The following is a 21,718-nucleotide window of genomic DNA, read 5'->3' on the forward strand; positions in this document are numbered from 1 at the left end:
AGCCCGTCCTCAACTGAATGGCCATATACAGGACACAGAGCATGCAAGTCTGCTCTCAAACATCGAGGAGGCTGCTTCCCCTTTGGTCTTCACTAATTTTTAAGCAAGGGTTGTTTTGGGTTCAAAAGAGATGAAGGAGAGCCAACAATAACACTTCTCAATATTCATTCCTACCAGAACACCTGGCTTCGATCACACATGCAGAACACAGATAAACCCTATGCAAATATAGGACCACAAACGAAACCCTAAGATGGCAGACTTTGCATGCAGAATAGGAAAGTAAAAACAAGTGGAATTATCCAATAGAAAAGGTGCAACAAATAAAGATGTCTTTCAACTCATCTGGACAATCAGGTTATTCTTTATTCTTCCAAAAATACTCGACCCGACATGTACATGTTTCGGCCCTACGGCAATACATATATATATTTTTTTTTTTTGCTCTATTGATAACAATACATTGACTCCTAGGGATGATACATTGATTGTTTTTTAGTCACCTTATTTTTTTTTCATTTTGATTCGTTATCGATATATAATTTTCCTAGTAATAATATATTGATTTCTATTAATAATATATGAAATAACTAGATTGCTTTGTTGTGATATCTAAATTATGTTCGATTTTAAATTTATATGATATTTTGTTGTTATGGTTGATTTTAAATTTATATGATATTTATATGATAAATTTATATGATATTAGTTATTATACATTTGTATTTATGTATTAATTTTTTATGTTCGGTTTATTAAAGTATATGTTGTTTTGCATTGGTTAAAGAAACTTTTATATGCAAATTGCTGTTTCTTTTTAATATTTTTAATTTTTTGAATGTGTTTAATGTTTTTACTACCATATATTTTATTATTATTATAGTGTTCATATGTTTCTATATGTGTTTATATGATTTTATACATTACCTATAGACTCCTGACGCAGGCCGTAGGGCCGAAACATGTACATGTCGGGTCGAGTATTTTTGGAAGAATAAAGAATAACCTGATTGTCCAGATGAGTTGAAAGACATCTTTATTTGTTGCACCTTTTCTATTGGACAATTCCACTTGTTTTTACTTTCCTATTCTGTTTTCTGTGGATTTGTTTCCCCTGTGTTTTGCGCAGACTTTGCATGCAGTACACCACCAGAGAAATAGAAACAAATGCATTTTTTCCTCAACAGTGCAAAATATGTATAGAGAGCAGATGTAAATTCTCAAAACTGACATTTCAATCACTAAATTGAAAATAAAATCATTTTTCCTACTTTTGTTGTCTAGTGATTTTATTTTTCTAATCATTTTTTCCCAGTCTCTGGTTGTACTTCCTTCTGTCTGTGCTCTTAACCCTTATTTCCAGGGCCTTCTTATCCATTTGCTGTTTTTCTAACCTCCTTCACTTTCTGCCCTACATCCATCTTTGCCATTAACTCTGATATTCAACTTTCTTCAATTTTCTCTGCTTCCTTCTCAAATCTACTTTTCCATGTCTCTCCTTCTCTTTCCCGGAGGTCTGGCATCTCCTCTTCTCTCCTTCTCTTTCCCAGACGTCTGGCATCTCCTCTTCTCTCCTTCTCTTTCCCAGAGGTCTGGCATCTCCTCTTCTCTCCTTCTCTTTCCCAGAGGTCTGGCATCTCCTCTTCTCTCCTTCTCTTTCCCAGAGGTCTGGCATCTCCTCTTCTCTCCTTCTCTTTCCCAGAGGTCTGGCATCTCCTCTTCTCTCCTTCTCTTTCCCAGAGGTCTGGCATCTCCTCTTCTCGCTTTCTCTTTCCCAGAGGTCTGGCATCTCCTCTTCTCGCCTTCTCTTTCCCAGAGGTCTGGCATCTCCTCTTCTCGCCTTCTCTTTCCCAGAGGTCTGGCATCTCCTCTTCTCGCCTTCTCTTTCCCAGAGGTCTGGCATCTCCTCTTCTCTCCTTCTCTTTCCCAGAGGTCTGGCATCTCCTCTTCTCTCCTTCTCTTTCCCAGAGGTCTGGCATCTCCTCTTCTCTCCTTCTCTTTCCCAGAGGTCTGGCATCTCCTCTTCTCTCCTTCTCTTTCCCAGAGGTCTGGCATTTCTGTCCTCCCCTTCTCTTTCCCGGGTGTCTGGCATCTCCCTCTTTTTTCTTCCCCAACTCACGGTACGGCATCTCTCAAGTAACCCACCCTCCACAGATCTGGTAGTTCTTACACTCTTTGGGCTGCCGGCAGCATGAGTGAGGTAAACATACTGCCTTTGGCAGCCTGGAAGCTTTTCCTCTGCTACTGCTTCCTGCCTATGCGAAGACAGGAAACAGCAGCAGAAGGAAAGATTCCAAACCGCAAAAGGTGTGTTTACCTCACTCATGCTGCCAGGAAGGAGAACCATTGTATCCCACAGGGTGGGGGAGCATGGAAACCTGAACTGCAGTGCAGGTCGCCATTGGCTCACAGGCCTTGCAATAAAGACCACTGAAATAGTCTAAAACAGGGGTGCCCACACTTTTTGGGTTTGCGAGCTACTTTTAAAATGACCAAGTCAAAATGATCTACCAACAATAAAATAAATTTTAAAAGAGGTCAAGGCAAATGACTTTATGCAATGTCGCCTCAATAACAGCCAAACAAAAATAGACAAATATACCCCCCTTCCCTTTTTACTAAACCACACAGCAGTTTTTAGCGCAGGGAGCTGCGCTGAATGCCCCACGTTGCTCTCGATGCTCATAGGCTCCCTGCGCTAAAAACCGCTATTGAGGTTTAGTAAAAGGGAGCCATAGTGCAAAATATAGACAGCAGATATAAATTCTCAAAATGGACACATTTTGATCACTAAATTGAAAATAAAATCATTTTTCCTACTTTTGTTGTCTGGTGATTTCATGAGTCTCTGGTTGCACTTTCTTCTTCTGACTTCTTCTCACTTCACTCTGGCTGCACTTCTTCTTCTGACATCTTCTGACTTCAGCCCACTCCTGCATCCAATATTTCTTCCCTTCTTTCAGCCTCCTATATTTCTCTCCTCCAGACCTCATTCTCCCCCCAACTTTTTCTTTCTTTCTCCCTGCCTCCTGTTCTTTCTTTCTCTTTCTCTCCATGCCCACTTTCTTTCTGTCTCTCTGTTCCCTCTTTCTGTTTCCCTTCTTTCTTTGTCTCCCTGTCCCCCCTTCTTTCTGTTTTTCTGCCTGCCCCCTTTATTTCTTTCTCCCTGCCCTCCCCCAAGCCACTAGGTTTGCCACCGCTACCGGGAAACAGGCCTCCAAGCCACCACCGCCCCAAGCTTTCCTTGCAGAAGCCTTGCGCTGACCAGGGTTCCGCCCCCCCTTCAACTTTGATGTGGGAGAGGAAGTTCCGGGCTAGCCAGGCAGCGATTGGCTGGCCCGGAAATTCCTCTCCGATGTCAGAATTGATGTCGGGGAGAGGAATGCTGGTCAGCGCGAGGCTTCTGCAGGCCCAAATCTCCGGACGCCCAGGGCCGAAGAAAAGAAAAAGCCAGTCTATAAATCCTTCCATGAGAGCCGTTCCAGTCTCCTTTCAGCATGGCACTTACAAAAATGCGTAGCCCCCCCCCCCCCTCCTCAACTTCCCATTTTCAGGCTCAAGATGCCAGAGCAGCAGCAGTTCTTGCATTTTTGGGCAGAGCACCTCCTGCTCCCGACTGCCTTTCTCCAGTCTGGCGGCTCTGTTGATTCCGCCAGGGAAAGCCGGCGCTCAGCTCTCCAGTGTCGTGACTTCCCTAGACCTCCCTCTCGCCTTCTCCCGAAGGAAGTGACATCATCCCCCAGTCTATCAAAGATTGTCTATGGGAGAAAGCAAGAGAGGGAAGACGGGTTCTGGCAGTCGGGCAAGGAAGGGCGCAGCGAGAATGGGTGTGCATGAAGTGATGACCTGTGGGGAACCTCGGGGAGAGGAAGGCTGATCGGCCGGTTGATCAGGACAGCAACATGAGTCTATCACGGAACACGAGATGGGCTCCGCGATCGACTCGCGTTGCCTTTCCGATCGACCAGTCGATCGCGATCAACTTATTGGGCACCCCTGGTCTAAAGAAATCATTTCTCTAAGCCAGTGGTTGATAGTAGCCATAGGAGTCTGCTTTGCCATTCCTCAAATCTCTAAATAAGAAATGAACTGTCCAATCTACAAAAATCATTAGACACCTCCAGATATCCAAGAACATGGAACAGTCAGCAATGAAGCAATCCAAATTCTCCACATTCCTCTATGCAAGGAAGAGCATGGACTTAATTTACCTGGAAATAAGATTCTACCTAAGGAAGAAGGCAATAAAAATATCCTGACTGACCCATACCATTAAAAAGTTTGCTTCTCTGGGTACAGCCATATTTTTGATGGATCTTTTCTTTTATGTAGGCTACCACTGTTGCATTGTCTGGGAAACCTCTCGCCACCTTAACTCATGCTTTTTGGTAAAAGAACGAAGTGTTGTCCTCACTGCGCCAAGCTCCATATGGTTGCTATAGCAACAGGCCTCCACCTGAAACCCTGGGCCCTATGCCACTAGGTTGTCACAATAAGCTCAAATGATTATTAACCAGTTGGAGGCTTGTATTATCACCTCAAGCAGACTGCATGCTTGTAAGTGTTTTATTTATGCATATATATATTTTTGCACTCCACCTAGAATTGCAAATAGCATGGAATAGAATTTTTTTTAAAACAAATAGGTCACTACTGTTTCTTGTTTGAGACACCCAAGGCAAGCATAGGTCATTTACTAGGAAATGAAGGCACCAGCAAATAATTTATTAGAAAAGACTAAGGTTTTTTGTAGGCTCGAGCCCCTGGACTCAGATCTAAAGTAATCACTCTCGACTCCAGGACGCACATGTAGTCCCATACTCAAGGAGCATTTTGGCTCAGAAGCAAATAGATCTGGGACTGAAGCTTCCAAAACCTACGCTTCAGAGAAAGATCATTCCCAACTTGATATTGAACCATGTCCCCAAATACTCTAGATCTTGAGAGAGAATTATGTTGCGCTTGCTGAGGTTGATTATCCAGTCTAGAGGTTGCACTAACCTACAATCTCTTCCTCTGCGCTGAGTCCATCATTCAAACAAGGATAAACTCTTCCCTGTTACCAAAGAAATACTGCCACTACAACCATCGCTTTGGAAAGTCCTGGCCATTTGGCCTGACAACAATGCCAACATCCATAACTAAAAATGTTTTCCAAATAAGCCTCCTTGAGTTCTAACCAGCTAAGAATTCTCCAAACCAAAACAGACAATCACGGATTTTAAGGTTTCCATTTTGACGTGTGTGACCCTTGAAATACAATTGACCCCTTTGAGATTTAGTGGATGAAATGCTGCTTCTTTCTTCAGGAAAGTGAGATAGATGAATACCTTCTGCCTCCCTCCATCCAATTCTTACTGTGGGACTGGTGTCACTGCCTGAAGGTCCGATAAGATTCTGGGAGTGGCTTATGCCCACAGCTACTTTGTCTGAAATGCAAAAGGCCCAATAATAGAACAGAATATGCAAAGAGCTAGATGGATGGCTGTTGCTGTTTCTAGGGGAATGAACCCAAATCACATCAGTCAGACCAGTGGATTCTGGAGGTGATTAAAGTGAGGTTATAAGCTTGAACTCAAGCTATTTGCTCTTTGAAAAGTGGTCCCAGAGAGAATCAGAAGGAGATATGGGAGGATCTTAAGTCACAAGATCCTTAATTAACCCCTTTGTCCCCTCAAAAAGGCAACAGAAGAAGGGGTGAATATTCCTCTGAGTTATTCCCTTGGCTTCTGCCAAAAGTTTCTCTACCCCTGCTCTTGGTTCTGGTACTTGGGTTTTCTAACCAACATAGGAGCTGTCCTCCAAATAACCCAGAAGCTGCACAGTCAGCTACAGACAAATACTGAATACCTATGGCTGAATACTGAATACCTAGGGCAGAGCTTACAAGTTTTTGGTCACTATCTGCTGGTTGATGGGCCCAACCAACAGATTCTAGAATGGTTAACTCAGGATGCACAAAAGAGAAAAATAGGAGAATCAACTTCTGTAAACCACTTGTCAATATTCACCAAACTCTATGCTAAAGAGAAAAGGTAGTTCTGAGACTAAAAAAAGGGATACCAAAGACATGCTCATCAAAAACCACAGTGATTGAAGCACAACCACTCAAGAGCCAAATCATAATAGAAAAATGGAGACAGATTTCTTGCAGCAGAATCTCTGACTGGGAAATCAGAGGATGCTGAAATGTTTTAAGGTGGATTAAATCAATTAACTAAAATCTCAATGGTTAGTTGGTGTCATAAATAAGTGGCAAAGAGAGAGTCAGCGTGAATGAATGGGAACATCTGGAGCACTGAATCTTACACTGGAGGTGGCTGAATATAAATCCCAGTTTCCCATGTGGCCAAGGCTAAAGAAATGATTCCACTTTTAGAATCAGTCTATTTCCAGTAAGTAGAAAAGTGCAGAACCTTGTTGTTGGCTCTTGTTACCAGGAGTCTAGAATGGACTGTCTCAACCTACTGTTATAAGTGCTAAGGCCACAAGACAGGAGCTATTCCCTGGATCAAGAGATGTTTGCTAGAAAATTTGGCTTGAATATTTTGTATTCTGGCAATAAGCCCTGCAGATAGAAGAAAATGGTTTTTTTTATATCTCCTTAACTTAGACCACTTGGGAAGAAGATGTCCTTAGTGCTCCATGTAGAGGAAAGTCAAAGGCCTGCAGTAGAAATCAAACTGGGGAAAGCTCCAGATAGTTGCAGGATCAGGATACTATGGACTGAAACCAAGTTTCTTAAGCTATCTAAGCCTGAGAGAGAGCATTCTAAGTCAAGAGATTGATATTAGATGATATTATCCAAATAGGTCAAGGTGGCCACCTCAAATGTAAACTGACCAAAACCACCACCTTATACTGCACTGCACTAGAACTCCAAAAATAGCTCTAGGAGTACAGCAACCAAAAGTGCAGGCCCCTTTTCTAATCTGTAAAGCAGGAATAGCCAACACTATTAGTGGCTCACCTCCTGCAAAAGTCACAAGTACTCAGAGGCCATGTGTAACATACACAGACACTCAAGTCTAATTCTTCAGGTTATCCCAAGAGTGCTGTGAGTGAGCCCTGCTGGATCCAGCTCCCAGAAGTCATTAGAAAATTAGTGCTTCACGCCTTCACTTAAAGAGTTAGGAATGAGATAAAAAGTCTGCTTCCAGAAGGATTCCAGCTAATATTACTACTATTATGCACTGGGACAGAGACCCCTTCCCCCTAGAATGGTGTTCTCTATGAAAATTTCTGAAACTTAAGTCATCCATCTCAGACAGATTAACTGTTCCCCACTTACTCGGGTACTAAAAATAGTGTGCAGGCCTCCTCACAAAGAAGTTCAACAAGCTTAATTCAGAGCCTGAATAGCTGATAAAAGGGAAGGCCTCATAGCAATGTTCCCTCTAAGCTGTACACTTCAAGATAAGAGGCTGTGCAGCTGTTCTCGGGCACCGCACAGCCTACCCACTGGAGACACTGCTCCTTCTGCTTTCTCACTGCCACCGCCACCACTGTTGCTCCAGCAGCAGCAACAAAAAAACAAAACACAGACTGCAAGACCGCACTATACCTAACCTCAGCTGCTGGCCTCACCCCCCTCCAGTCACTTCTTATTCTAGGGCAGAGCCAGCAGCCTGGGTAGGTCCAGTGCGGCCTCGCAACAACTGTATTTTGTTTTGCCGCTGCAGCTGGTTTGGATGGGGGAATCAAGGAAGGAGCCAGACGCTAGATGGAAGTGGGTAGAACAAATGGCAAATGCTGAAAGGAAGTGAGGCAGCCAGAGGTCACATAGAATGGGAGAGGACAGAAGAGCACATGTTGGATGGATGTGGAGAGGAGAGAGAGGGGCACATACTGGAAGGAAGTGAGGCGGAGAGAGAGAAGCACATGCTAGAAGGAAGTGGGGGGAGAGAGAGAGGGTCAGACACTGGATAGAAGCACAGAGGAGAAGACAGACACTGGAAGAAAGAGGGAGAGGGGATATATGCTGGATGGGGAGAAGAGGATAGAGTTAAAGAATAAGAGGAAGTGAAAAAGGAGAGCCAGAGTGAGTGAAAGAGGTGGCAAGCTATAGGTAAAGAATTGGTTGTTTTTTTTTGTTTTTTTTTTTACAAAAAAGGAAATTGAAGATTGGTTAGTAAGAAAAATAAATAAATCTAGACAGAGGTAGGAAATTGAAGAAAGCTGAATGGAAAAGGAAGAGAAAAAAGACCTGACAAATGGACAGGAAATCCTGGCAAGATGAGAAAAGCAGAAACCACCAACACAACTGAAAAAAGTAAATTGCCAGAAAACAACGGTAGAAAAAAATAATTTTATTTTTAGTTTAAGGTAAAGTAGTGTGGTAACAGTGTTAATAAATATTAATAAGTAAAAATAGAAACTGGAAATAAGGTGCTATCTTATTGAATTAACTTTAATACCTTTTTGATTAACTTTAGAGACCAAAATCTCCTTCCTCAGGTCAGGACAGGATACCCCAATAGCAGTATACTGTCCTAACCATAGTAAAGATGTTTTGGCTTCTGAAAGCTAATTGAAAAATATATTTAGTCCAATAAAATGAAACCATTTTCCATTTTTTACTTTATTTGCAATTGTTAATTTGTAATGTAGTGGTTGGAATAACTCAGTTTTGGGAAATTTACATCTTGCATGATATAAATGTACATTATGTTGCACAGTATAGAGCAGGGGTGTCAAAGTCCCTCCTCGAGAGCCGCAATCCAATCAGGTTTTCAGGATTTCCCCAATGAATATGCATGAGATCTATTTGCATGCACTGCTTTCATTGTATGCTAATAGATCTCATGCATATTCATTGGGGAAATCTTGAAAACCTGACTGGATTGCGGCCCTTGAGGAGGGACATTGATACCCCTGGTTTAAAGTCTGCACTATTCTCAAGGACCCCAAAGAATAGCAATTAACCAAAGGAACCTCTACTCTCCCAAGCAATGAGACTAGTGAAGGAGCCAGTCCTTATGAACACTGGGTGCACACACTCCTCCAAGAGGGATCTAACTCCAGGCAGTAGAAAATGACATGGGGATGGTTATCCATGGGGTGGGGAAAGTGTTTGATGTTTCAGTGGGTGATCATCTGGCATCCAGTGATCACCAAATGGTGTGGTTCTAGACTAAAAAACCAACAAAAACCTAACTTTGTTCACATGGGGGATTATGTCAAGGAATTGTCTGGATGAGAACATCTGGAAGAAGTAGGAAAACAGTGGGCAAAATTAAAAGGAGCTATTGTAAGGGCAACAAACCATTTTGTAAGGAAAGTAAGTAAAAGTAAGAGGAAAAGAAGGCCACTTCGGTTCTCAAAAGCAGTGGCTGAGAAGGAAAGGAAAAAGAGGTTAAACTACAAAAGATCGCAGAAAGAGGAAAACGGGCTAAAATATTTGGAAAGAGAGGCTGGATGCAAATAGAAGAAAAAACAGCCAACAAAGTAAAACAGGGGTGGGGTAGACAAGACATATTTTAGATACAGTATATTAGTGATAGGAAGTAGTGCAAAAGTACCATTGTGTGACTCAAAGGTGAAGGGAGAAATATTACAGCAGCTGATCGAGATAAGGCTGAATTGGTTAACAAATATTTCTGTTCTGTGTTCACAGTTGAAGTGGCGGGAGTGGGACCGCGGAAGATGAAAGCAAATCAAAATGGAGGTGTGATAGACCCTGATCGATTTTCAGAGGTGGAAAAAGCGATGAAGCCAGATGGTGTACAACCGAAGGTACTAAAGGAACTTAGGGAAGTTCTGGCAGCTCCACTGGTTGACCTTTTCAATGCTTCTCTAGAGCTGTGAGTACTGGAGAAGGGCAGATGTGATTCCTCTCCACAAAAAGTGGAAGTAAGGAAGTAGTATTTCCCTACCACAGATACGCTCTTCGACGCAATGTGACCTGGCGATACCAGCAAGGAGAGAAGTCAGATTGCAAACAGTCAGGACAGGGGTTTGTTTTCTCCTGTGCTGCCCCTTAAGAATAGACTAAACTTCCACTCTATATTAAGAAGCAGGGAAGGGTGGGGGAATTAAAAAAAAATACTGAAACGACACCTGTTTTGTCTTATGAAGTATGCAGGCTGAGTCTGTATTTTCTTCTAAAGTCATGCTGTGGCTGATGTATTGCTGTTTAGTGTAGAAATTAATATGTAATAATTTAGCTCTGTGGATATTATGGATCTTGGTTTTTGTACTGTAAAATTTCTATATTTTTTAGATGTTTCTATGTAATTTTATTGTGTATGTTATTTTGTGTTCTGCCTTGATAAAGGCGGAATATAAATAAACAAACACGTAGGGAACTAAGGCCAGTAAGTCTGACTTCTATGGTAAGTAAATTAAAGGAAAAGCTTTTAAAACAGAGACTGGTGAAGTTTCTGGAATCCTGTGGATTACAGGACCGGAGGCAACATGGATTCACTAGAGGTAGGTCTTGTCAGACAAATCTGATCAATTTCTTTGACTGGGTGACCAAAGAATTGGATAGAGGGAGTGCGCTAGATGTGGTTTATTTAGATTTTAGCAAAGCCTTTGACAGTGTTCCACAAAGGTGTCTAATAAATAAATTGAGTGCCCTCGGTATGAGCCCCAACCAAAGTGACAGACTGGGTTAGGAACTGGTTGAGTGGAAGGCGACAGAGAGTAGTGGTCAATGGAGACAACTCTGTGTAAAGGGATGTTACCAGTGGCGTGCCTCAAGATTCTGTTCTTGGGCCTGTTCTTTTTAATATTTTTTGTAAGTGATATTGCTGAAGGGCTGTCAGGTAAGATTTGCTTCTTTGTGGATGATACCAAAATCATATCTGCAATAGAGTAGATGGAGTGAATAATTTTGAGGCAGGAACTAACAAAGCTTGAATAATGGTCTGAAATTTGGCTGCTAAGAAAAGCAAAGTCATGCATTTGGGTTGCAAAAACCTGAGGGAACAGTACAGTTTAGGGAGTGAAGAACTTTTGTGCACGAAAGAGGAGCGGGACTTGGGTGTGAAAGTATGTGATGATCTTAAGGTGATCAAACAGGTTGAAAAGGCAATGGCGTAAGCTAGAAGGATGCTAGAGTGCATAGGGAGAGGTATGGCCAGTAGGAAAAAGGAGGTATTCTGGAGACCGCACCTTCAAAAAAACATTGGTCCAGAGGAAGGCTACTAAAATGGTTGATCTTGGTCATAAGGCATATGGGAACAAACTTAAAAATCTCAATATGTATACTTTGGAGGAAAGGCAGGAGAGAGGCAATATGATAGAGATATTTAATACCTAATAGGCATAAATGTGTATGAGTCAAGTCTTTCATTTGAAAGGAGACTCTGGAATGAGGATAAAGGACATTAAATGCATTACAGAACTGGCTCTGCCCATATCCAAATGGTCTTGTTCTAGGCGGTTAGGACATGGACAAAATTCTGGTCGAAAATGTGGTATAAAGATAGATGTCCTGGTGGTCTGGATGTCCAGATAGAGGATTTTTTTTTTTAATTACTTCTAGACACAGAGGGGCATAATCAAAAGAAATGTCTAAGTCCGTTTTGGGCCTAAGTTGCTAGTCGCCCAAAGTCGGCAGTCCCAAAAGTCCATTTCCGAAAAATACAGGTAAGAGGGGTTGTATCTGCTGAGTGTACTCTTTTCCAAAGAGCCACATCATATGTGCGCCAGCTCCAGGGGAGCTATGAATGCTTGAGCTTCCCCAGAATAAGCCAGATCATCTTCCCCCTACCACATCCCAATACTAATGGCAAGGTTACTCACTACCTCATTCCGAAGGTCTTCACTTCTACTACTCACTGCTCTGGAGGTGGTTGTCATGTTCCTCTCTGGCTAGTCCTGCATTGTATCAAACTCTCCACCTCTTCCACTACTTTCCTCTCCAACCACATTAGGATTCACCCTTTCAGGGCTCCTTCCTGTGCAGCCCATCAGGGTAGAGGCTGTCTTTGGTGGAGAGCTGCAAACTCATTCCTCCAGAGTTAGCAAACCGTCATCTTCATTCCAGGAATGGCTGCCCTGGCCAAGCCCTATAGTCATTTCAACGTTGGATTCCATACTCACCTGCATGTCCACCAACTGCAGCAAACTCAATTGTACTAGTCACCCGGCATCAACGGCATCGCAGCTGGCTCTACTGCAGGAAGGTCCCGCGATGATTGCATCTGCCGGTCCATCCCCCCCTGATATCACCTACTTCTTCCGGAGCAGAGCCAGCAGATGCAGTCATCGGAGGACCTTCCTGCAGTAGAGCCAGTCATGTTGCCGTCGATGGTGGTGGTGAGGGAACCTGGGGGGGGTCGTTTGAAGATTTTTTTTTTGGCCTCCCTGACAATTTCGGACCCTAGGCACATGCATACTGGACCTAATACGGCCCTGCTGGGAGTGGGGGAGCATGACTCACACTCCTCTGTTATCACCTTCCTTAGAGCCTGCACCTTAAAGCATGCCCTGACAATTACCTCATGCATGTTGGTCAAACGAGTAGGACTGGTGCTTCAGTCTAGTGCGCTGAAAAAAGCTCAGCCTCTAACCCAGACATGGGCAACTCCGGTCCTCGAGGGCCGGAATCCAATCGGGTTTTCAGGATTTCCCCAATATGCATTGAAAGCAGTGCATGCAAATAGATCTCATGCATACTCATTGGGGAAATCCTGAAAACCTGATTGGATTCCAGCCCATGTCTGCTCTAACCCAAGCTCCTTCAGGACTAGCTGAAGAAAGGAAAACATCCCTCCCTCCCTGCAGTTTATGTGCATCCTCCCTCCTGTTTTCATTAACTACTAATGCAGTGTGTCTCAAACTTTTTTCACTCCAGCACACTAAACGTAGCAAATGTTTTTCGCGAAACATTCTAATTGAAATTATAAAATTGCAAAACCAACAAAAAATTAAATTTGAGAGTTATTTAAAAGTTCTTTAAGTTATGTAAAGATAATTGTAACAAGGGTGAAACTAAAGTGAAAAGAATTGCTAATCAATGTGATGGATGTACCCTACTTGTTTTTGAGTTCAAATTAACTCAAAACATGGCTCGATAGTCCACAAGATAACACGCATTTCATCATCCACCATCTGCAGTCGTTCTCTTTTTTTTTTTTTCAATTTAATTTCTGTCAGAGCTGAAAATCCAAGTTTTCAAAGATAAGAAGATCCAAATAGTAACAAAGCTTTGATTGCTTTGTTGCTCAAGCTAGGATAACTATTGCATAAAAAATAAAATAACTCGCCATTAGTTTTCAAGGACCAAAGAATGATGCTTGTCAGGGTGGTTATATCCTTACACACACACACACGCTCATAACATTGATAGACTCTTGCATATGCGACATACATGTCATCAATTCTAATGTATACTTATGAGGGGAATTTTTAAAAATAAAATTATTATAGTCTGCAGATCCTTTCCTTTCAGATAGATTCGTTAGGACATCAGGCTTGCCAGGTGGTATAAATTAATATCTGAGTTTTTGAATTAAAAAAAAAAAAAATGGTCTTCGTGACATTTGGAGCATTGAGATAAGGCAGCATATTTCTGCATCTCGGTGGCCAAGAATTTGGACTTGGAGGATGAAACGTACAGCGTCAGCATCTATGAGACAAACTTGTTTTTTTCTGTTACACAGATCTTTTTGGACCCCTGTTAGGTTGCACAAGTTAGATAATTCTAAATCTAATAGATGCTGGCACTGTCATTTAGACATCGGGACACTGGATCATCTGTTGTTCTACTGTCCTTCGATACTTAGGGCTCCTTTTCCAAAGCCGCGCTAGGGCCTTAACGCGCGGAATAGCTTGCTCTAGATTGCTGCGCGCGCTAGCCACTACCGCCTCCTTTTGAGCAGGCGGTAGATTTCCGGCTAGCGCGTGCTAATCCAGGTGCGTGCGATAAAACCGCAAGCGCAGCTTTGTAAAAGGACCCCTTAGCTTTTGGAGGTCAATATGGGGTAGAATAAATAACATTTTGGAATCATCAATTCCTCTAACATATGAGGCAGTCATTTGTGGTCCAATATTACATGTTAAGCTATAGATCAATATAAAGGCCGTCTTTTCCTTATAATGACTGAGACAGCCATCCAAATGATCACCCGGAACTGGAAAAACTTTGATCATTTAAATTTTTTGTTCTGGTGGGCAAGTCTTTGCTCCAGTTATAGACTTGAAAGGATGAACGCTGATAATTTGGGACATGGAAATATTATTTAATTTGATATGGGGCCCATTGACATCATGTTACATCTTTATAATTGATTATTGATGTGAATTAGTTTTGTTTTACTTAGGTACATATCCAGGGTATGGTGGGAGAGGGGGATTATTTCTGTCTTAGGTTGGTTCTAGGGTACTTACATTTGGGGTTGGGTGAATGGATGGTAAGCTATGTTATTGTGTTTTATTGAATAATCATTGGGTGGGTGGGAGGGTGGGGGAAAATGGTTGATTAAAAACATGTATAAGTTGAATGTGCTTTTATTGTATTTTTGCATGTTACATTTGTTGTATTGCACTATTGAAGTTTTATAAAAATCAATAAAGAATTTTAAAAATAAAAATTCTGGAATCTCTCAAGACACACCCAGAATCTCTTTGGGGCTCACTACTGTGCCATGGCACAGTAGTTTGAGAGAGACACTTCACTAGCAGAACCTGCAATAAACACTCCAGAGTTCTTCCAAGGTCTTGAGGTGAGGAAGCAATTTCCCATTCAATTATTTAAACTTCTTTCATGGGTAAAAAGAAGAAAACAATGGCGAACATGGAAGGAGGAGAGAACTCTTGACTCAGAGTATCCAGAGTATCCTGCTCCAGATCAAATTAAATTTACTATGTGTCCTCTCTATTTTGTTTTGTGTTTAAACATCAAGTGAAGTACCTCTCTGTTCAACCGACACCCAAGTTCTCCAACTGGGTCAGGAGCTGCTTTAGTAACTAGTCCAGGAGCTGCATGGTCCACCCACCCATCAGTGGCATAGTAAGGAGGGTGCGGTCTGCCCCAGGTGCGGTCTTCCTCGGGGCGCTGGCACCCCTCCTACTCTCTGCCCCCCCTTCCACTCCTCCCCTTTCCCTCAATACCTTTTCAACTTTCGGCACAAGCAGCCACAAACTAGCTGCTCACGTCAGCTTTGGCGCTCTGACGTCACTTCCGGGACCCACGCCTAGAAGTGACATGAGAGAAAGCGCTGAAACTGACGCAAGCAGCCAGTTCGTGGATGTTCGCACCAAAGATAAAAAGGTACGGGGAAGGGGCAGGGAAGAAGGCGAGAGAGGGATGCCACTGCCCTGGATGCCACTCACTCCCACTAGACCACTGCCACCCTTCACTATCCACTGGAGACAGAAATACCACTACTTAAGGCTACATGGTGACCTTACTGGACAAAGCACACAGGACTTCCTTTTTTCCTCTGTCTCCCTCCACTGGTCAATAGGCAAAACCTACAGGTTCTGAACTGGTCTGGTGTATGCTGAGGTTATAGACACCTGTAAAGCATGCACATATTTTCTGGTTTTCTGGTCATTTATGCACATATTTACCATGTTAGGGGGGTAATTCTACAAATGTGCTAATGACCAGCCCTTGCTCTCTGGAGTACACAGTCTATTCACGGCAGACCAATCAGAACATACAGAGAACCAAAAGAGCCAGCTTTAAGTTAAGACAAGGCTATTAAGTGTGAAGATTCCATTCGGAAAAACAGGGGTTGATATTCACCCAGCGGCACTCAGCATTTTGCTGACCACTGCCAGCATTAATCCTGGATATTCAATGCCAGGCCCTGCCCAGGATCAGCACTAAATATCCGGTTTTGTGGAGCCAATGCATAGCTGGTTAAGTCTGATATTCAGCACTTCACCGGCTATAGGTCACTGAATAAAGATAGGACAGTCTTATGTGGTTCTATTTATGTGATTAACCTTAAATGGCCAAGTGCCAACTCCGCCCTGGAACGCCCCCAAAATAGCCAGTTTGGCCCAAAAATGACCCAATAGCCCCAAAACAGGCAATTTAACTGGCCAAGAGCCATTTCTGGCTGATTAAATTGTATTACCGTGTTTCCCTGAAAATAAGACAGTGTCTTATATTCATTTGGGGCCCAAAAAAGGCACTAGGTCTTATTTTCGGGTAGGGCTTATTTTTTTCATGTACATGATCATCTCTCCCTTCCCCTCCTTCACCCTAATTCTTCCTCTTTCCTTTCCCCCACATGTGCAACATCTTTCCTCCCCTCTCACCCATCCCCTTGTGCCTTCCCTCTGCAGCATCTTTCTATCCCTTCCATCCACCTGTACAGCAGAACCCTTGCCCAGCTTCTATCCTTCCCTCCCTCTCATCCCTCATGCAGCAGAACCCTTGGGCACCCGCCGCTGAACCCCCGCTGACTCTCCATCCTTTCCCTCCCAACCGATCCCCGCCGACCGCGACCACAAATACCTTCCGTCAGAGGAGCGTCGGGCCAGCAGCACTCACAGGCTGCTTCACGGCTTTCTCGCTAGGGTCCTTCTGTGTACTGATGACATCATCAGTAACGCAGCACACAGAAGGCCCCAACCCTCCTCTGCCAGAAGGTATTTACAGTCGCGGTCAGTGGGGATTAGTTGGTAGGGAAGAATGTAAGGTCAGCGGGGGTTCGGCTGCGCGGTGGGGCGAAGCACAGCTGCCTACGACTAGGGCTTATTTTCAGGATAGGGCTTATATTATGAGCTACCCCGAAAATCATGCTAGAGCTTATTTTTGGGGTAGGTCTTATTTTCAGGGAAACACAGTACATATTGACCCCAGGAAAAGCAGAATAAAATTTGGGATCTTGTCAAGTACTTGTGACCTGGATTGGCCACTGTTGGAAACAGGATACTGGGCTTGATGGACCTTCGCTCTGTCCCAGTATGGCAACTCTTATGTTCTTAAGATGATGGCACATAAAGATCAATCAGATCATCCAGTCTATCCATTCAAACCAACTAGCAAGCTTTACAATCCCTTCCTCTCTCTCAGAAATCCTCTGTACCAGTGGCAATATTTGGGGTGCACATAACAGGGAGCACTATGCATTTCCTTCTCCCCCATCACCACCCCAGCTCAACTTAAAATATCCTGCCAACTGAAGATAGCCTTAAGTACCCAAAATTCCCGGAGTCATCAATGCCGACATCCTGTGCATATTCGGGACACCTTTGACTGCCAAGTTTTACTGAGGGGTTTTGCGAGCCTCTGGAATTCTTCAGCTGTCAGGACTTGGGGATCAACACCAGCTACAGTAAAGTTCACTAGTGCTGGGGGGCCTGAACCCAAAGAGAATCAGTCCCTCCCCACCTGAGCCCACCAATCGCTGTGCTCCTGCGTTTGTTAGATGCTTTCATAAATTCAGATATGGTTCCAGCCTCCACCAACTCTACTTGGAGGTTGTTCCTGCATTCACCACCCTTTCCAAAAAGAAATATTTCTTTAGCTTACTTCCCTCTTCACCTTCATCCTATGAGTCCTCATTCTGACTAAGCCAGAGGTCTCCAAAGCTAGTCTGCAAAGGTTGCAATCCTTCAGGATTTCCACAATGAATATGCATAAGAGCTGTTTGCATATAGTGGAGGAAGTGAATGCAAATAGCTCTCGTGCATATTCATTGTGGAAATCCGTAAAACATGGAAGATTGCAGCCCCTGAAAACTGGGTTTGGAGATCACAGAGCTAAGCAATCACTGTGCCACAAGATAGCTCCAGGTCAGATGCAACAGGCTAAACCAATCCGAGTTTTGCTCCTTCTTTCCTCCAGAAAAAGTAGTCTAGATCAGCAGTTCCCAACCCTGTCCTGGAGGACCACCCTAATGAATATGCATGAGAGAGATTTGCATATAATGGAGGTGACAGGCACGCAAAATCTGCGCCATGTATATTCATTAGGGCTATCCTGAAAACCTGACTGGCTGGCTGGTGGTCCTCCAGGAGAGGGTTGGTAACCACTGGTGTAGATTATATTATTGTGCAGAGCATTACGTAAAGAAAGGACTGGATCAGATTGTTTTGACTCATCACCAAAGACCAGTAGCTACAGAGCGATCCCCCCCCTCAAACAGCACTCCTTATTTGCCATGTCCAGTTCATATAGGCAATCCTTGTGTCCCATACTAGACCTCCTCATACACTTGTAAATGCCAAAGGTGTTGATGTCCCTGACTGATCACATCAACAGGTGCTGAGGTTTCTCACTTTTTAAGAATATGGTTAGTGCCATACAAACTAGAATGGTATTTCTTCCCATATCAAGAAGCAGCCAGGTGATGCCCTACAGTTAGTCTGTTACCTAGCTCATAGCCATAACTTCTGCTTCCCTGCCCTCAAGAGCTTACAACCAAGGGTAAATGCAGTGCCTCCTCAGAAAGCCAACCACAAGTTATTCTCTTGCCCTTGGCCCTTGTGCTTGGAATGCCCTCCGGTCATCCATCTGACCTTTCTAAGGCTTGACAGTGCTATTTGCAGTATCTTTCTCTGTCCTGGCCAGGCAGCTGTAGACGTATTTGGTATCGCAGAAGGACCCTCTCCTGCCCCCACTTGTCGAGCAACCCAGAGTAAAATGGCAGAGGTCATGAAAAATGTCACTAGAGCTAAATTTACACAACTCCTGGTGGGAAAGAGCTGGCCTAAGTAAAAAAAAATGGTGAAAGCTGGACCTATCACAGTCCAGCAGAATACACCATTCTAAATCCATCCTATAACCACTGCTGTACCACACAGCGGGGAAGGGAAGAAAACAAAAAAATGGTCTTTAGTTCCTATAACACATTATCGAAGACACAGGGTTAGAAATGTCCAGGGATGGTCTTTATTCCTTGTAGTGTGCGACTGGATAAATGAGAAGGTATACCAACATCTGCTAGGTAATTTCTGGATGTCACACTACGGTTATGGCTTCTGGAATTTCAGATAAGTTTCTCTACACAGTTTCTCTACACACTATGCATTTTCACACTGGCGCCCATACACACAATGTTCTACCTCCCTTTTATTTTCCAGCCATGTTTCAGCAAATCATCCCACTGTTTGCCTTCTAGGTTTGAGCAGGATGGCTTCTCCCTGCAACGCCATCAGTCTCCCAGCATTCCATGTTCAGAAGCCATGTGCTATTTATAACCCCAGCTCCAAGAAGGAACAGGGCCCACAGGAGGGAGCTGCAGCAACCCAGCATGGCTGATCCACCATCTACTGCCATAAGAATGAGATGGATACATTCAAGAAGCTGTTCTCATCTCAAGAGCTGGGTCAGATGTTCATATCTTCCACAAGCAAGATCTATCATTAACTGCAAAGCATTAAACAGGGCTGGACTGGAGTCAGACTATCTTGCTCTGCAGCATCCACTGCTCTTCCAGGATTGATACTCTACTCTACCAAACACACACACACCTCTGCTGATGCATCTCACTCCTGCCCTGCAGCACCACTACAGAACCTACCCCACCACACATAGGCATGCAGTGTGTTGTCATAGCTATCTTAAGATATCTCTTCCCTGCACTTCTATCACAGTATCTCAGGCTGTCAGGTAATGTCATACAATGCAGAGTCCTGGGGAAGAAGAGGAAAACCTCTCACACAAAACAGTCAGTGACACATGAACTAGCCAAAAGATCCCTTGCATGGATCACGGCTGTTCAGGTTTTCAGAGTACCCTGCACATTTGCAAACGTCTTAATCATGCATCAGGCTCAGAGCTAGAGCACTGTGTGCAGGAAGCTACAGGAAATTAATTCCTCCAAATAAAAAAGGCTTATAGTTTCCAAAATCATACAAGCAAGTGGACTTGCAAGCTGGCTTGCTTTAATACTATTAAATCTCTCTCGTCTCCCAGCTGAGAATATAAAGCAGCTCATCATAGTCACTCCTTTTCCTCACTTGAGCACAGAAGGTGACAAGGGGTCTCATCTTCTCCTCACCAATGTTAGTTACATCACCCTCAATTTCTCCTGCCCGTTCAGATTCTCGTTTGTAAAAACTTGTATGCCACACTATATAAACACGACAGGGACACGCACAAAACGATATTTTTCTCACCACCTTTTATGAGAGGAAAGGCGAGAGATCAAAACTAGAAACAGGGATGTTTCAGCGTCCACCAGCAGCTAGAGGCCTAGGCGTACATAACAACTAAAGAAATGAGATCATCATTTGGACGGAATTGTGGGACCGGAGATAAATAAAAGGCAATGTGGGACTCTCACATAGGGCTGTAGTACCGAGGATCACTGCAGGGAGTTTGCGATCCTCACATAGGGCTACTGGGGAACATATCTACTAGCTCTGCATCCCCAGTATTAGGCAGCCTCCCTTCATCTTGCTTGGGAGGAGTAATATGTGTTGCGTCTTACACACAAATCATTTTGGAAAGGTTGGCACCTATGCTGGACAATGCTGCAATGAGTATGGGAGCCATTTTCCCATCATTATCTCTTTCCTTCCAGAATCCTCGACTTATCATTTCTCTCTGGCTACACATCTACCTGCCCATCACCTCCCGGATCTCGAGCTCCTTCTCACAGCACCGCTGCTAGATGCGGACCTGCAAGATGCCCTCCCCGTCCCACTGACCTTGGGGTCCTTCTCGTAATAGTGCTGCTGGGTACGGATCCATCTGCCCACCAGGTGGTCGCGGACAGTGTGCGCGAGGGCAAAGTAGTAGTCACGGGGAGTGGACACATTTCGGTCCTTGACCAGCGTGAAATGCAGGTGGCGGTTAAAGTTCTTCTTCAGGTCGGTGACGTTCTCCACGCCGGCCAGGCCGCGCACGCTGATCTGCTTCCGCTTCTCCTGGTCCGTCAGCGGCCGAGACATGTTGTTGCCGGTAGTGGTGCTGGGGCTGGGAGGAGGGGGAGACACGTAAGGCCGAGCGCAGCGACTAGGGCGGCAGCACTGGCAGCTCACGGGGGGACGCGGGAGAATCCAGCGTGGGATACACGCCCCCGCAGCTTCCGATGGCCAATCACCTCGAGGCAGTGGACACGCCCACGCATTTTAGACCAATCGCCGGATAGCCAGAGGATCTGGACACGCCCACACCTCGCAAGCCAATCAACGGGCAGTTGAAAGAGTCCAGTAGCCGCCCCATTTTCCTTTTGGCAGGTCACCTCCAGCACGATGAACGGTCGGGGTGGGGGTAAGCTCCACAGCGCCCAGGCCAATAGCGGCCGACTATTCAAATGAGTCAGCATTCGGAACATCCCGGCTAATCTAGCGATCCCTTCCCGACATAAACCCCCTTGGATTAAAAAAAAATCCCTGGTGTCAAGCAGCCCCTGCCGACATGATCCCTCCTCACCAACCTAAAAAAATTCCCTGGTTTTAGCTGCACCACAGCCCCCCTCCTGACCTTTTCCCCCCACTGATTTAAACCCTAGTTGTTTAGTAGCACATCCTCTGACATGACACCTCCTGGCACTAAACTTAAAAAAAATCCCTGGGGTCGCAACACGCCCCCTCTTCCCCATCGACTTAAACTCCCTGCTGTCTAGAGGCACCCCTCCCCCAGCGATTATTAATATTAACTCCCCCCCCCCCAAAAAAAAAAAAAAAAAGCTCCTCCGGCATACATTGGAAAGCCAAGAGCAATGCCTACTTATTCCATTGGTGCCACCAATTTGGAAAATTATGGCTAGTTCTGATCCTGTGCAGTGCATTCTGGGATACAGTGTGAGGGTTCAGCCTACCGAGACCATCAAATAACGGGAGAACTCCCTGATTT

At 44.2% G+C, this 21,718-nt stretch overlaps 1 protein-coding gene across 2 annotated transcripts in view; it reads right to left on the reverse strand.

Moving 5' to 3' along the window:
* The window catches only part of PYGM (glycogen phosphorylase, muscle associated), a 67,292-nt gene extending 46,394 nt beyond the window's left edge, over positions 1-20,898 (reverse strand). The window contains exon 1 of one of the 2 annotated variants that reach the window (XM_033955265.1): positions 20,569-20,898. In XM_033955265.1, coding sequence (XP_033811156.1) covers positions 20,569-20,811 — 243 coding nt within the window. In that variant the 5' untranslated portion in view covers positions 20,812-20,898. The remainder of the gene's footprint in view (positions 1-20,568) is intronic. The other variant, XM_033955264.1, reaches the window with a different exon arrangement.
* Positions 20,899-21,718: the final 820 nt, after the last annotated feature.

This window comes from Geotrypetes seraphini, chromosome 8 (genome assembly GCF_902459505.1).
Source record: "Geotrypetes seraphini chromosome 8, aGeoSer1.1, whole genome shotgun sequence".
NCBI classification, from domain to species: Eukaryota; Metazoa; Chordata; class Amphibia; order Gymnophiona; family Dermophiidae; genus Geotrypetes; species Geotrypetes seraphini.